The sequence below is a fragment of the Scyliorhinus canicula genome, chromosome 1 (assembly GCF_902713615.1).
Source record: "Scyliorhinus canicula chromosome 1, sScyCan1.1, whole genome shotgun sequence".
NCBI classification, from domain to species: domain Eukaryota; kingdom Metazoa; phylum Chordata; class Chondrichthyes; order Carcharhiniformes; family Scyliorhinidae; genus Scyliorhinus; species Scyliorhinus canicula.
This window is the reverse complement of record NC_052146.1, coordinates 248,904,501-248,918,369: the sequence shown is the minus strand read 5'-3', so window position 1 is coordinate 248,918,369 and position 13,869 is coordinate 248,904,501. Positions and strand designations below refer to the sequence as shown.

The window sequence follows — 13,869 nt, the reverse complement described above, 5'->3', positions numbered from 1 at the left end:
TGAAGTGGAGATGGTCGATAGCTTTAAGTTCCTGGGGGGACACCATCACCAACAGTCTGTCCTGGTCCACTCACGTTGATTTAACACTCAAGAAAGCCCAACAACATCACTACTTCCTATGGAAGCTAAAGAAATTGGCAAGTCTGCATCGACTCTCTCAAACTTCTACAGATGTGCCACAAAGAGTATCCTATCAAGCTGCATTACAGCTTGGTATGGCAACTGCTCGGTCCAAGATTGCAAGAAACTGCAGAGTGTGGTGAACTCAGCCCAACACATCACACAAACTTGCCATCCTCCCATTGATTCTGTATGCACCTCCCGCTGTCTCAGGAAGACAGACAGCTTGTCAGAGACCCCTCACACCCAGGCTTTGCCCTCTTCCAGACCCTCTCATCAGGTAGAAGATACAGAAGCCCAAAGACCCGCACATCCAGACATAGGAACAGCTTCCCCACAGCTACTAAACTCCTCAAATACTCTCCCTTGGACTGATTTGTTCCCTTTAAGGACACTATTCACGCCACCCTATACGGCTCTTGCTTGGCCCTTGTTCCACACTGTAACCAATCACTATTTGTTGATGTACCATTTGTCGATGTACTCTGTTGATTATTCTTTTATCTACTATGTACATACGGTGTACGTTCGCTTGGCCGCAGAAAAATACTTCTCACTGTACTTCAGTACTCGTAACAATAAATATCAATCAAACAATCGTCTGATACAGAAGGCCTGTGTGTCATAGAAGAGAAGAGAAATTGATGGAGGCCTCTATGTCATCGTTGGCCCCTCAGTGGACAACTGAGAGGCTGGTGGAATTTCTGGCGGAGTGGTTTAGGAAGGAGAGGCAGGCAGTCACGAATGATCTGGTAAAGGTGACTGGGCCCATTCATGCAGCTCTGGACAGGTTGGGACAACAGTTGGAGGTACAGGACTTGACGATTTGGAGGGTGGAGCAGACGGTCACGGACCATGACAATTGAATCGCCTCCTTGGAAGCAGAATGACGGTGTTGGTGGAGGGGCAGAAAACATTGAAGACCAAGGTAGACGGCCGAGAGAATCATGCCAGACGTTAAAATTGGAGGATCGTTGGGCTGCCAGGAGGCTTGGAAGATGCGAATGCCACGGACTATATGAACATACAATGCAGAAGGACGCTATTTGGCCCATCGAGTCTGCACCGACCCACTTAAGCTATCGCTTCCACCCTATCCCCGTAACCCAATAACCCCTCCTAACCTTTTTTCACTAAGGGCAATTTATCATAACCAATCCACCTAACCTGCACGTCTTTGGACTGTGGGAGGAAACCAAAGCACCCGGAGGAAACCCACGCAGACAGCAGGGTATCGAACATGAAAGATGTTTGGGAAGCTGGTGAGGGAGGGGTCTTTGCAAACTCTCCCGAAGTGGATAGGGCTCACCGGTCATTGCGACAGGAGCCCAAATCTGAGGAGCTGCCAGGAGCGATTATAATCTGACTGCACAGGTATTTGGATAAAGAAAATATCCTGAGGTGGGCGATGGACACTCGTGAATGCAGATTGGAGGGCCACATCGTCAAAATTTACCAGGACATTGGGGCAGAAATGGTAAAAAGGCGACGGGATTCAATAAGACCATGGCAAATCTTTATAAGTGGAAAGTGAGGTTCCGAGCTGTGTAACCGGCTCACCTGTTGGTCATGTTCGGAGTCAGGGATCATTACTTCGACACGCCAGAGGTGGTGAATGACTTTGTGAAGAACCATGAACAGAGGGAAGTTTCAACAAAATAGTTGATTACACCAGAGTGTTGGTTTTTTTCAATTTTTCATTTTCTTTGTATTTCTCATGTTTCTGTTATGTCTTTAATCTTGTATCCGGGTTACTGGTTTTAGATTTCTCCCACCACCAGTAAGGCTGGTTACATGGAACACGAAGGGGTTAAATGGGCCAGTTTAAAGATCCCACCTAAAATGTTTGAAGGCGGACGTGATTTTCTTGCAGGAGACACACCCGAGTTTGAGATCAGACAAGGCTGCAGAAGGGGTGGGTGGGGCAGGTGCTCCACTCGAGCTTTGATGTGAGCATGAGGGGGACCGCGGTGCTAATAGGAGATCGGCATTTTCGATGACTAATATCTTGGTGGATTCAGCGGGGAGATATGTGATTGTGAGCGGGGTGGGTTGGCAGGTGCTCCGGTGGTCTTGGTGAACATATACCCACTGAACTGGGAAGATACGCAATTTTATCAAGAGGGTCTTGACGGCCATCCCAAACGTGGACTCATCAGTTGATCATTGGAGCGGGTAGGGGTGGGGGAGGAAGAGAACTTGTGTACTTGCTCCCAAACTAGATAGATTGTGCCCTGTTATAACCCCAACGGAGATCCCGGAGGCTGGAAAATACAGTTTCCCATGACCTCCTTGGAATATGAACTGATCTGTTAAGAGGACGGGGCATCCCCTTAACAAGGACAGCTCTGGGGCTCCAGTGTGCACCATGGAGTAAGTGGTCACACACAAGGCAGCTCCTGCCCAAGGATACAGAAAAGAGCTCTTTTTTAATCAATACGGGGTGGAATTTCGATGAAAATGCGTAGGTGAATGTTGGAGGAGTACTTTCCCCCAGGAATGGTATGTTTCTTGGTTACCAGACCCGCAGAAACAGTGAAAGATTTGGCTGAAGCTGCAGCAAAGACAAAAGCCTCTTCCAGCATGCAGGCGGGGGAAGGGCAAGCTTAAAGGCCTCAAGCTGACTTGAGGGCCTTTACGAAAGCTGAATTCCAGCAGCAGAGGGAACAACTGTGAAAAGATCTCACCAAGGCCATTGAAGAAGCAGTGACGGCTGACTTCCAGTGACGGCGGGCGGGAGGCAGCCGCGCGTTGGAGGGCTCCCATTCGGGAACAGCATTGTCGGGGATTGACGCCCGGTCCTAGGGGCAGCAAAGGCGGTGAAGGCCAGGAGAACGCACAGGGAAGGAATATGTTGAGGTCCAGTAAGAAAACGGCTGAAAGTTCGTCGGGGAGTAGAAAGGTCACCAAGGTAATGGCTGCGGAATTCGAAAGGCAGTTTACAAATACATGGAGACAATGAGGAAGGAAATGAGGGAGGTTTTGAGTGTGCTGGTGGAGGAGGCGATTTCCCCAGTGACGACAGCGTTGGCGAGTGCAGTGGGGGAGGTGCGGGAGCAAGGGGAGGCGCTGAAGGAAGTGGAGGAGACATTATTGCAGCATGGTGACCAATTTACGTCGATGGGGAAGGAGATGCGGAAGATGATGGAGATTAATAAAGATCTGCGAGGAAAAATAGAAGACCTGGAAAACAGGTCCAGGCGACAGAGTTTGAGGATTGTTCGGCTGCCCGAAAGAGTTGAAGGGCCGAGACCGACTGAATATTTTGCTGCGATGCTGGCGAAACTATTGGGGGAGGGGGGGGATCCCTCCCGATATGAACTGGATCGGGCTCATTGGTCGTGGAGGCCTGTACCAAAGGCGAGTGAGCCGCCAAGGGTAGTGACTTTGTGCTTCCGTAGGTACAGTGTGAAGGAGAAGGTCATGTGCTGGGCCAAGCAGAAGCGGGTGGTGCAGTGGGCTGGAGCTGGCATACGTGTATACCAGAACTTTACGGTGGAGCTGGCGAGGAGGCGGGCTGCTTTCAACCGGGTGAAGAGGGCACTGTACATTAGCAAGGTGCAGTGCGAAGTGCGGTATGGTATATCCAGCGAAGCTGAGGGTGACTTACAAGCTCAAGGACTTTTCTTTTGGAACGGCGGAGACAGCGGAGGAGTTTGCGAAGGCAGAAGGACTGTGGCAGGACTGAGAAATTGAGAAATGGCCATGTGCCGATGTAACCTCATGACTGTATTTTCGTTTTTTTTGTTTGTTTGTTTCACTGTGTGCGGGTCTATGGGCTAAAGGAGCCGATGTTGTATATATTTGGACAAGGGAAGTGATGGGACTTTCACTCGAAGTGAGGGCTCTTTGGGGTGAAGGTGGATATGCGGGGTTTGTGTGCTAAAAGGGGATTTTTGGGCTTTCCTGGGGTCGGGCAAGGGGGAAAGGGACCCGGGCGGGGGCCTCCACGCTGGCCGGTCTATGCCGGCCAGTGAACGGGAGTGAAGTGGGGGGAGGGGCTGCGGCCATCGGAGCCTGGCAGAACAGGGTCCGAGTGGTCTAGGCGGGGTGGAAAGTTGGGGGGGGGGAGGGGGGAAGGAACCGAGGTTAGGGGAGGGAGTTTTACAAGAGGCAGTGGACGAGAGGAGTTGGGGGGGGGGGGGGGGGGGGGGGGGGGGGGGGGGGGGGGGTAGAGTGGACTATGTTGACCATGGGTGGTCCCAGGCGCCTTTTTTCTTTTTCTCCTTTGTTTTTTGTTTCCACCGTGGGAAGGATTGTTTTATTGGATGCATATATTGACAGGTGGGCCGTTGTTTGGGGCGGTGGGAGAATGGGATCGTTGTTATTGTTAAGGGGATTGATTTTGTATTTGTTACCGTTTACTGTCTGTGGGTAGGGTGTAAATTTTGAAGGAAAATGTGAAAATGGAGAATAAAAACATTTATAAAAAAAAACAAGGAGAGCTCGAACTTACATTAAAAACCCCAGCCAGGGAGCAGGTTGGGTAAGGAGACCCTTACGGGAGTGGGGGAGTTTGGATTTATATCATAATAAACCTTGTTTGTTAATTTATACCTATCATCTATGCGCCCTGCTTACCACAGATTCAATAAGCCACAAGTCCCTTACAACATCGGGGGCGGTAAAGGAGCTGCTGGTATCAATGGAGCAGATGGGAGGAGTGGACCCATGGAGATTCAGATATCCGAGAGAGGAGTTTTCCTTCTTTTCACATGTACATCAGGTCTACTCCAGTAATTATTTATTTATAGTGGGTAAGTCATTACCCCTGGGGTGGTGGGGGTGGAGTATTCAGCGGATGTTATATCTTTTTTAAAAAAATTAAAGGACCCAATTATTTTTTCCAATTAAGGGGCAATTTAGTGTGGCCAATCCACCTACTCTGCACATTTTTGGGTTGTGGGGGCGAAACCCACGCAGACAGTGACCCAGAGCCGGGATCGAACCTGGGACCTCAGCGCCGTGAGGCAGCTGTGCTAATCACTAGGCCACTGTTCTGCCCTGCGGATGTTATACCTGACCACGCTTCACATTATGTGGATGCGTGTTTGGAGGAGGGCTGCACTAAGCAACTCTCGTGGAAGCTGGATATGGTATTGCTCACAGACAGGGGAGTTTGTGAGAGGGTAGCTTCTGCTACTGGAACATATGTGCAGTTTAATAAGAATGAGGAGGTTTCATTTTTCTCTGTTCTGGGAAGCACTAAAGACGGTCATCGCGGGGAGTCAATTTTGATTATGTTTCATAGAAAGAAGTCTGGTACGGCGGAGCGGCAGAGGTTGGTGGAGTTATCCTTGAGGTGGACCGTCAATACTCTGCTGCCCCAACGGCAGAGCTGCTGGCAGGGAGAAAAGCTTCAGCTGGAGTTTGAGTTGGTGTCAACGGGGAAAGCGGTTAGCCAACTTCGTCATGCGAGGGACGTTTTACTAGAAGGCCAGCCATTTATTGGCTCATCAGCTGAGGTGGCAGGTGGCCTCTTGGGAGATAGCATAGGTTAAAGGACTCAAGGGGGAGGATTGGTTTCTGCTCCAGAAAAGATCAATGGGGTAATTGAGACCTTTTACTGGGGGCTATACAAGTCTGAACCTCCAGAAGAAGACTTGACTATGGTACAATTTCTGGATGGGTTTGTCTTCCTGGTGGTGGAAAAGGAAATAAGGCAGGAGCTGAAGAAAATCATGAAATGCTTTTGTGCATTGCAGTCGGGGAAGACACCTGGCCCGGATGGATTCTCTGTGGAATTTTATAAAAGGTTTCCGACAGAGTCGGGGCCACACCCATTGGATATGTTGAATGATTATTTGCCCCGCGAGTGTTGCCAGCCACACTGGTGCAGGCATCAATCTCCTTAATCTTGAAAAAGGATAAAAGATCATGTGGAGTATGGATCATATCTTTCTGTTGAACACCGATGCTAAGCTGCTGGTGAAGGTGTTGGCAACTCTTTTGGAGGGGTGCCTGCCGGGGGTAATCTGGGAGAGGAGATGGGATTTGTTAAGGGCCGGCAATTATCGGCCAACACTAGGAGACACTTGAATGTAGTGCTGTTGCCTCACTGAGGGCTGAGCCAGAGGTAAGCATCTCGTGGGCATGGAGAATACGTTCGACCGGTTGGAGTGGGGGTACTTTTGAGGTATTGGGACGATTTGACTTTGGGCCTAAATTCATTTAGTGAATTACGATTTTGTACAGGGCCCCACTGCGAGTGAACCAATGCATTAAGTTCAGCGTACTTTCGGTTGTATAGGGGTGCAAAGCAGGGATATCCACTTTCCCCATTACCGTTTGCCTTGGTGATCGAGGCGTTGGCTATTGCACTTAGATCTTTGGCTGGGTGGAAGGACATAGAGTGGGGAGGTAGGGAGCACATGGTGTCCCTGTCCACAAACTTATTGTTGCATATTACAGATCCTCTTGCAAATCTAAGGAAGGTAATAGAAGTACTTAGAAAGTTTGGTTCATTCTCAGGATATCAATTGAATGTGGGTAAGAGTGAGGTTTTTCCGGTGAACCCTCCGGAGAAGGGAGCTGATCTGGAGAGATTATTGTTTTGACTGGCCAGGACAAGTTTTAGGAATTCCGGGATAGGTTGGCTCACGATTGGGCCTTGTTGTACAAGTTGAACCTGGCCAGTCTGGTAGAGTGGGTGAAGGCGGACTTCAAGAGATGGGATGCCCTGTCTTTGTCATTGACGGGAAGGGTTCAGGTGGCTAAAATGAACAATCTTCCAAGGCATGTGTTTCAGTGTCTTTCAACTTTTCATTCCAAGTTGTCTTTTAGAAGGATTTACAAGCTAATTTCAACCAGTGTGCGAGTGGGTAAGACCCCCCTGGGTTCGAAGGGCATTCCTGCAGAGGGATTAACAGTATGGGGGTTGGCATGACCTAATTTGGTGTATTACTGGGCAGCAAACATCGAGAAAGTATGGGGTGGGTCGTGGATTCAGAGTCTTGTATAGGTTTGAGTTTGAGGCATTACTGATCCTTTTCAGTTCTCTCCAGCCAGGTACTCTACGAGCCCAGTGGTAACAGCTTGTCGGAGAATATGGAACCAATTTAGACAGCACTTTAAAACTAGAGTGTATGTTGCAAATGGTGCCAATCTGTAGAAACCATAGATTTATACCGAATGGAATGAATTCATCAAACAAGGTCTGGGAAAGGAAGGGGCCCGAGAGGTTTAGGCATTTATTCGTCAAGGGTAGGTTTGCTGGGTTGCAGAAGTTGGTGGAAAAGTTCCAGCTCCCAGGAGGGAATGTTTTTAGATATTTGCAGGTACAGAACTTTGTGTGAAAGGAACTCTCAATTTCCTCAGTTGCTGGAGTCCTCTCTTACGGATAAGGTGCTGTTCCTTGATGAGAGAGAGGAAGGGAGGATATCAGATAGATATGGGCAGCTGATGGACGTTGGAGGAAGGAAAGGAAAAATGGGAGGAAGAGTTGGATAGTGCTTTTGAGGAGGGGTGGAGCAAGGTTCTGCATAGGGTTAATTCTACCTCCTCATGTGCAAGACTAAATTTAATTCAGTTTAAAGTGGTACAGGGCAGCACAGTGGCGCAGTGGTTAGCATTGCTGTCTCACAGCACCGAAGACCTGGGTTCGATCCTGGCCCCAGTACACAGTCCGTGTGGAGTTTGCACATTCTCCCAGTGTCTGCATGGGTTTCACCCCTACAACCGAAAAAGATGTGCAGGATAGGTGGATTGGCCATGCTAAATTGCCCCTTAGTTAGAAAAAAATAGAATCGAGTACTCTAAATTTTAAAAAGTTTGAAGTGGTACATTGGGCACACATGACCAGGGTAGGTATGAGTGGGTTCTTTCCGGGTTAGAGGATAGATGTGAGGGATGTTCAAAGGGGCTGGTGAACCACTTGTATATGTTTTGGTCCTACCCTAAGTTGGGCAAGTTCTGGGTTTCCTTTTCCGAAACAATGTTAGGGGCAGCACGGTAGCATATTGGTTAGCATCAATGCTTCACAGCTCCAGGGTCCCAGGTTCGATTCCCGGCTGGGTCACTGTCTGTGTGGAGTCTGCACGTCCTCCCTGCGTGTGCGTGGGTTTCCTCCGGGTGCTCCGGTTTCCTCCCACAGTCCAAAGATGTGCGGGTTAGGTGGATTGGCCATGCTAAATTGCCCGTAGTGTCCTAAAAAGTAAGGTTGGGGGGGGGGAGTTGTTGGGTTACGGGTGTAGGGTGGATACGTGAGTTTGAGTAGGGTGATCATTGCTCGGCACAACATCGAGGGCCGAAGGGCCTGTTCTGTGCTGTACTGTTCTATGTTCTAATGTAGGAGATTCTGGGGGTTAGAGTAGAGCTATGCCCAATAGTGGCCATCTTTGGAGTGTTGGACTTGCTGGGGCTGCAGGAGGGGAAGAAGGCTGACGTTTTGGCCTTCGCCCCTCTTATTGCCTGGAGGCGGGTCTTTCTCGGGTGGAGGTGTCTGCGCCTCCCAAGGCGATGGCATGGCTGAGGGACTGGCAGAATTCCCGCACTTGGAAGGGAACTTGGATCGGAGGAGGGGTTTTACTCGAGGCGGATGCCATTCATTACCTTCTTTAAGGAGCGGGTTGTCGTCAGCAATTGGGGGGGGGGGGGGGGGGGGGGGTCTGGATAAACAAGGAAAGATGGGACTGGGTGGGTAGTTTTACATGAAATTGTTTTAACTCGTTTGTCCTTACTGAATGTTGTAAAATTGAAAATTCCCTGAATAATTTTTTTTTTAAACAACGCACTCGCTGATGATAGAGCACAGGGAGTTGGAATACACAAGGTGTCAATTTGAGGTGTCGGTAAACCAGAAGCCAATATAATCAGCAAGTATGGGAAGATGAGTGATCAGGACTTTGTGCAGATTAGAATATGGACAGCAGTTTTGGGTTCCTCAAGTTTCTGGAGGGTGGAAGATGGGAGGCTATTCAAACTAACTAATGGAATTATACAACTAACTGTTCCTACATATTCCTACGGTGTGTTGCAGATCTCAAATTTGAACAGTGTGCTCCTTTTGAAAAATTTAATTTCTCCTCCCAAGAAAATAGCAGAAAAGATTATCAAAAATTCTATACTTCAGTCTGTATTTTTTAATATTGCCATTATTTACATCTGAATGGCATTTTTACAACCTGAAATTGACTGTTTTCATCCAATTTACTGGGTTCAGCTCGTTGGTGTAGTTACAGATGCTGATCTGGTATCTAGTGGTGGAAGAAATACACTGCATTTAACTCAAAACAAAAGGCATGGGGACAATTAACGAGGGGGTTGACAATGGTGGGCAAAATTCTGCAAGAATTTGGACAATCTCAAAAGAGATCAAAAGCTTTTGCCGAGGGTAAAAGTCAGGGGACAAAGAAGAAAAGTACAAAAATAAAGGAAGAGGGAACCAAAGATGGAAACATTAGTCTGATTGGAACGTTCGAGCATTTTATCCATATTATGATGGCTGCTGAGGAGGTCTATGGTGTTGTAGAGGGTAAAAGTGGTTGTACTTTGTCACTCCATACCTGCAAAAAAGATACAACCAAGTATGAAAGATGCAGCAAATTGTTACAGTCATAGGATGTGCCAGCACGCGCAATGCTGCACAGCAGCTGCAGGTGTTTTGGTGGCTGATGGAAGAACACAATGTCTACCTCTCCGATGGAAATACTGAAAATATTGTTTTTCAGTGCCAATTACAGGTCAATGTATTGAGGCTCAAGGCACCTTGGAAGCTGTGGTCATTCGAGCAGTGCTGGCTCCCAATCCATCATCTGTGGCTAGTGACTCATGTATATTGGACAACATTGATTTAGCAACTCTGGCAACAATTGCAAATACACTGGGTGGGATTCTCTGTTTCAGAGACTAAGTGTTGATTCCGGGACTGAACCCGTGGACTTCAAAGCACTTCTACCACAACTAAATTGGTGCCTGTCCCGGAACAATTCAGGATCCGTGAGTAGGTGAGCACCGCTGCCACGTTGAACACGATCGATCCCAATGGAAAATGGTGTCCGATTGCCACGAGAGAGGCTGACAAGCTGCAGCCACAGATTAGCACTCTACTCCCCAAACACATTCATCCTAGCCAACAGATGGCAGCCAGAAGAGCAGCACCCCAGTTTGTGATCGCCGAGCTGGAGACCCTGCTGGATGCTGTGGAGGAGAGGCGGGCCACCCTGTTCCCCAGGGTGGGAAAGAGGCTGCCACCCTCAGCCATACACTGGGCCTGGGCACAGGTGGCAGAGGCTGTGATCGCTATGGGCCCCATTGCCAGGACCGCCGCAGTGCTGAAAGAATCTTCATGACCTTCTCAGGGCGGCCAGGGTGAGTAGGCAGCACTGTGCCCCTCGCACCAACCCCCGTCCCAAATACCCATAATCCCCCACACCCTGAAGGAGACCGAACCCCACCCACCAAGCCATCCACTTGCTCCCCACCCTGCACTACATGCCTGCACCCATTCTGGCCACCATGACCAGGTGCCCTGGCCCTGAAGGCCACCAGCTGCCAACCCACTGTGCTGCTCACGTCCGACTGCCTAACACCGTGCGCTCTCACCCCACTCCCCCACCCCCACCTCTGCACTTTCTGTTCTCTCTCCCACCGCCCTCACCCCCCACTCCCATGGCATGCATGACATGACCCCCACCCTCCCCACACCACCCTACCTCCCCAACCCGTGATCCATGCCTCATGTCTTGTGCCTTGCAGGATCACCTGGCAACGAGGCAGGCCGTTCTGGTGTCCCCTGCCTCCGATCCCAACCTCAGCAGATTCCAGCGACAAGGAGGCAACGGATAGTGACACAAGCCCCCAAACACCAGCCAGAGACCCCCCGGAGCATCTGTCCGGGGCGACACTGACTTCCCGTCATAGCTTCCACCATCCCGGAGACACTCACCTCGGTTGGGCACTTTAGTGCAGAGGCTACTGGGCACTATTTGGTGCGCACCATACACGTGATGTAGTCGATCAGGCAAAGGTAGGAACCCCCAAGGGGGCGTACGGTCAGAGGGCTGCCCTCCCAGGGATTAGCTGCCATCCAGACAGATCTCAGGCTTCTAGAAAGGGCAGTCCCATCGATAATGGAGATGCAGACACGGTGGGTGGTCAGTGAGGTGCGCAGCAAGATGGCTGCTCCCTGCTGGACACCCGATCACACGGCCCATCTTTGGCAACACACCCCCCCCCCCCCCAACCACTTTCTCCCAGCCCTGGCAGGCGCCAACCCCCAGCCAGCCCTGCAAGCAGCTGAACCAGCTGTCTGTGGTTGTGGTTCTGGGAACATGTCCTACCTCCTCTCTCTCACTCAGCAGCCATGGCTCCTGTTCCCCGATTTTCAAAACCACAAGTGAAACCCATCATCGGTAATTCTTCTTGGCAGAGGCGGATTATCACGGGAGCCCCAGGAGAATACTCGGTTAGGCCCGTTAATGGTATTTCAATGGCGTTTACTGCACATGCGGAGTAGAATGCATTTGCGCTGCTGCCGAGGCACCGGAACATGGCATTGCATCGCCGCCTGGCACCAGCCACGATTTTCGGCTCACACACTATTTTCTGCCCAATTGTTTAGCACACTGGGCTAAATCGCTGGCTTTTAAAGCAGACCAAGGCAGTCCAGCAGCACGGTTCAATTCCCGTACCAGCCTCCCGAACAGGCGCCGGAATGTGGCGACTAGGGGCTTTTCACAGTAACTTCATTGAAGCCTACTCATGACAATAAGCGATTTTCATTTTCATTTCATTTTGCGATTCCTCCGTTACTGGACGGAGAATCCCGCTTACTTACTTTCTGCCTCGCATTTTGTATGTCAGAACATAGCGCAGGACTGATAAACTCAAAAATGTTTTATAAAGTGGCCATTCTGAGGCAGGTGCTTCCACAGCTACTTGCCCCATCCAAAGAAAAATCCATCAGGATGAGTTCAGCCCACTTTCAAAATCATCTTTCAGTACTCCTTCACGAACTGCTCCAAACAAGAAACTGGGCCAAAAATAGCAAAAGTTCAAGGTGTCTCACAACCTTATTGGGGTAATAATGCAGCCTTACAAGTGTTATCCCCATCACAAGAACAAATAAATTTGACAAAGGATGACTCATAATATTTCTTGCACTGGATATAAACTAGATCTCACCCATTAACCTGAATTGAAACTCAGGCCCCAGAAGTGAAACTTCAGCCTGGAAACGAAGTGCTCCACCCAGTTTTTATAACTGATTAACTTCTTCTGTGACTGGCAGTAGCAAAAAAATCATTATAATCACTATAAAGAAAAAGTTTAATTACAACTTGGAAGGTCACAGATCCTCAGTTTTCTCTCTTGTGATGCCCGTGTCAGATTTACACTTCTGCCATGAAAGCTGAAGGCATTGTTCTATACCTCAGTCAATCATTTTGTTTGCTGACAGGGTACATGTAATAACAACCCTGTAATGCCATTCCCTATTGAATTGTTCCTATTCCCCTTCATAAAGTGTTGCAGTCTGCACGCAGCACCAGTCAGTTTGGGAATACAGCAGAATGGATTGGAGCCTGTATCCTCACACTCTTTCACATACCTCCCCGTTTCAGGTTGCCGTACATACAAAACTGTTGTACAATAGGATTATTAATCCCGTCTCCTCTCCATTTAACTGCACAAGGAAGCACTACTTTATCATCGTCCACTCGAAATGTATAGAAAAACATTTCAACACAATAGGACTCCAATCTACCCCAATTTTGAAAAGGATCTTTGGCACTACAAGAATTAATACCATCCACCTTTGCACTATTTCTAAATGCCAAACCAGTGATTATTGGTTTTACCAACAAGATTAACACATTTTGAAGTTTTTTTTGCAAATAATGCCATCTAATCTAGCCACCGGCCAAAGAGGTTCGTCAATGGCTGCTGCCATCATCAGACCAACACTTACCTGCTCCATTAGCATCACCAACTGCTCCATTTTCATGCTGTGTGCATAGAGTCTGCAGGATGACTTCAGTGGCTCCCTGTCGTGGCAGAGTTACATGTTTTAGAAATGGTAAGTTGTTCTTTTTTGCAAATGATTGGCTGGTTTCCCGCCTCTTTCTCAGGAAACCTCCTTCAGGAAACAAAACAATCCACTTGCGGTCCCGATTCCTGTAATATTTTTCTAGGTGCTGTCGGAGAAGAATCAACTGCTGGTCACGATGAGCTTTACCCTGGAAATTAAAGTGTAAAAAGCAATTGTTTATGAATAAAATAGTTAAAGACAACATTTATTCTCCAGAAAACTTCAAATTTCTCAAAGAACAAAGAAAAGTACAGCACAGGAATAGGCCCTTCGGCCCGCCAAGCCCGTGCCGACCATGCTGACCGTCCAAACTAAAATCTTCTACCTTTCCTGGGTCTGTATCCCTCTATTCCCATCCTATTCATGTATTTGTCAAGATGCCCCTCAAATGTCACTATTGTCCCTGCTTCCACCATCTCATCCAGCAGTGAGTTCCAGGCACCCACTACCCTCTGTGTAAAAAAACTTGCCTCGTACATCTCCTCTAAACCTTGCCCCTCGCACTTTAAACCTATGTCCCCTAGTAATTGACCCCTCTACCCTGGGAAAAAGCCTCTGACTATCCACTCTGTCTATGCCCCTCATAATTTTGTAGACCTCTATCAGGTCGCCCCTCAATCCGTCATTCCAGTGAGAAAAAAACAAGTTTATTCAACCGCTCCTCATAGCTAATGTCCTCCATACCAGGCAACATCCTGGTAAATCTCTTCTGCACCCTCTCT

General features: G+C 48.7%; 1 protein-coding gene across 7 annotated transcripts in view; it reads right to left on the bottom strand.

Moving 5' to 3' along the window:
* lpgat1 (lysophosphatidylglycerol acyltransferase 1) overlaps positions 1 to 13,869 on the bottom strand; it is a 205,774-nt gene that overhangs the window by 104,388 nt on the left and 87,517 nt on the right. For all 7 annotated transcript variants that reach the window (XM_038810932.1, XM_038810979.1, XM_038810970.1 and 4 more), the window contains one exon: positions 13,028 to 13,295. In XM_038810932.1, coding sequence (XP_038666860.1) covers positions 13,028 to 13,295 — 268 coding nt within the window. The remainder of the gene's footprint in view (positions 1 to 13,027; positions 13,296 to 13,869) is intronic.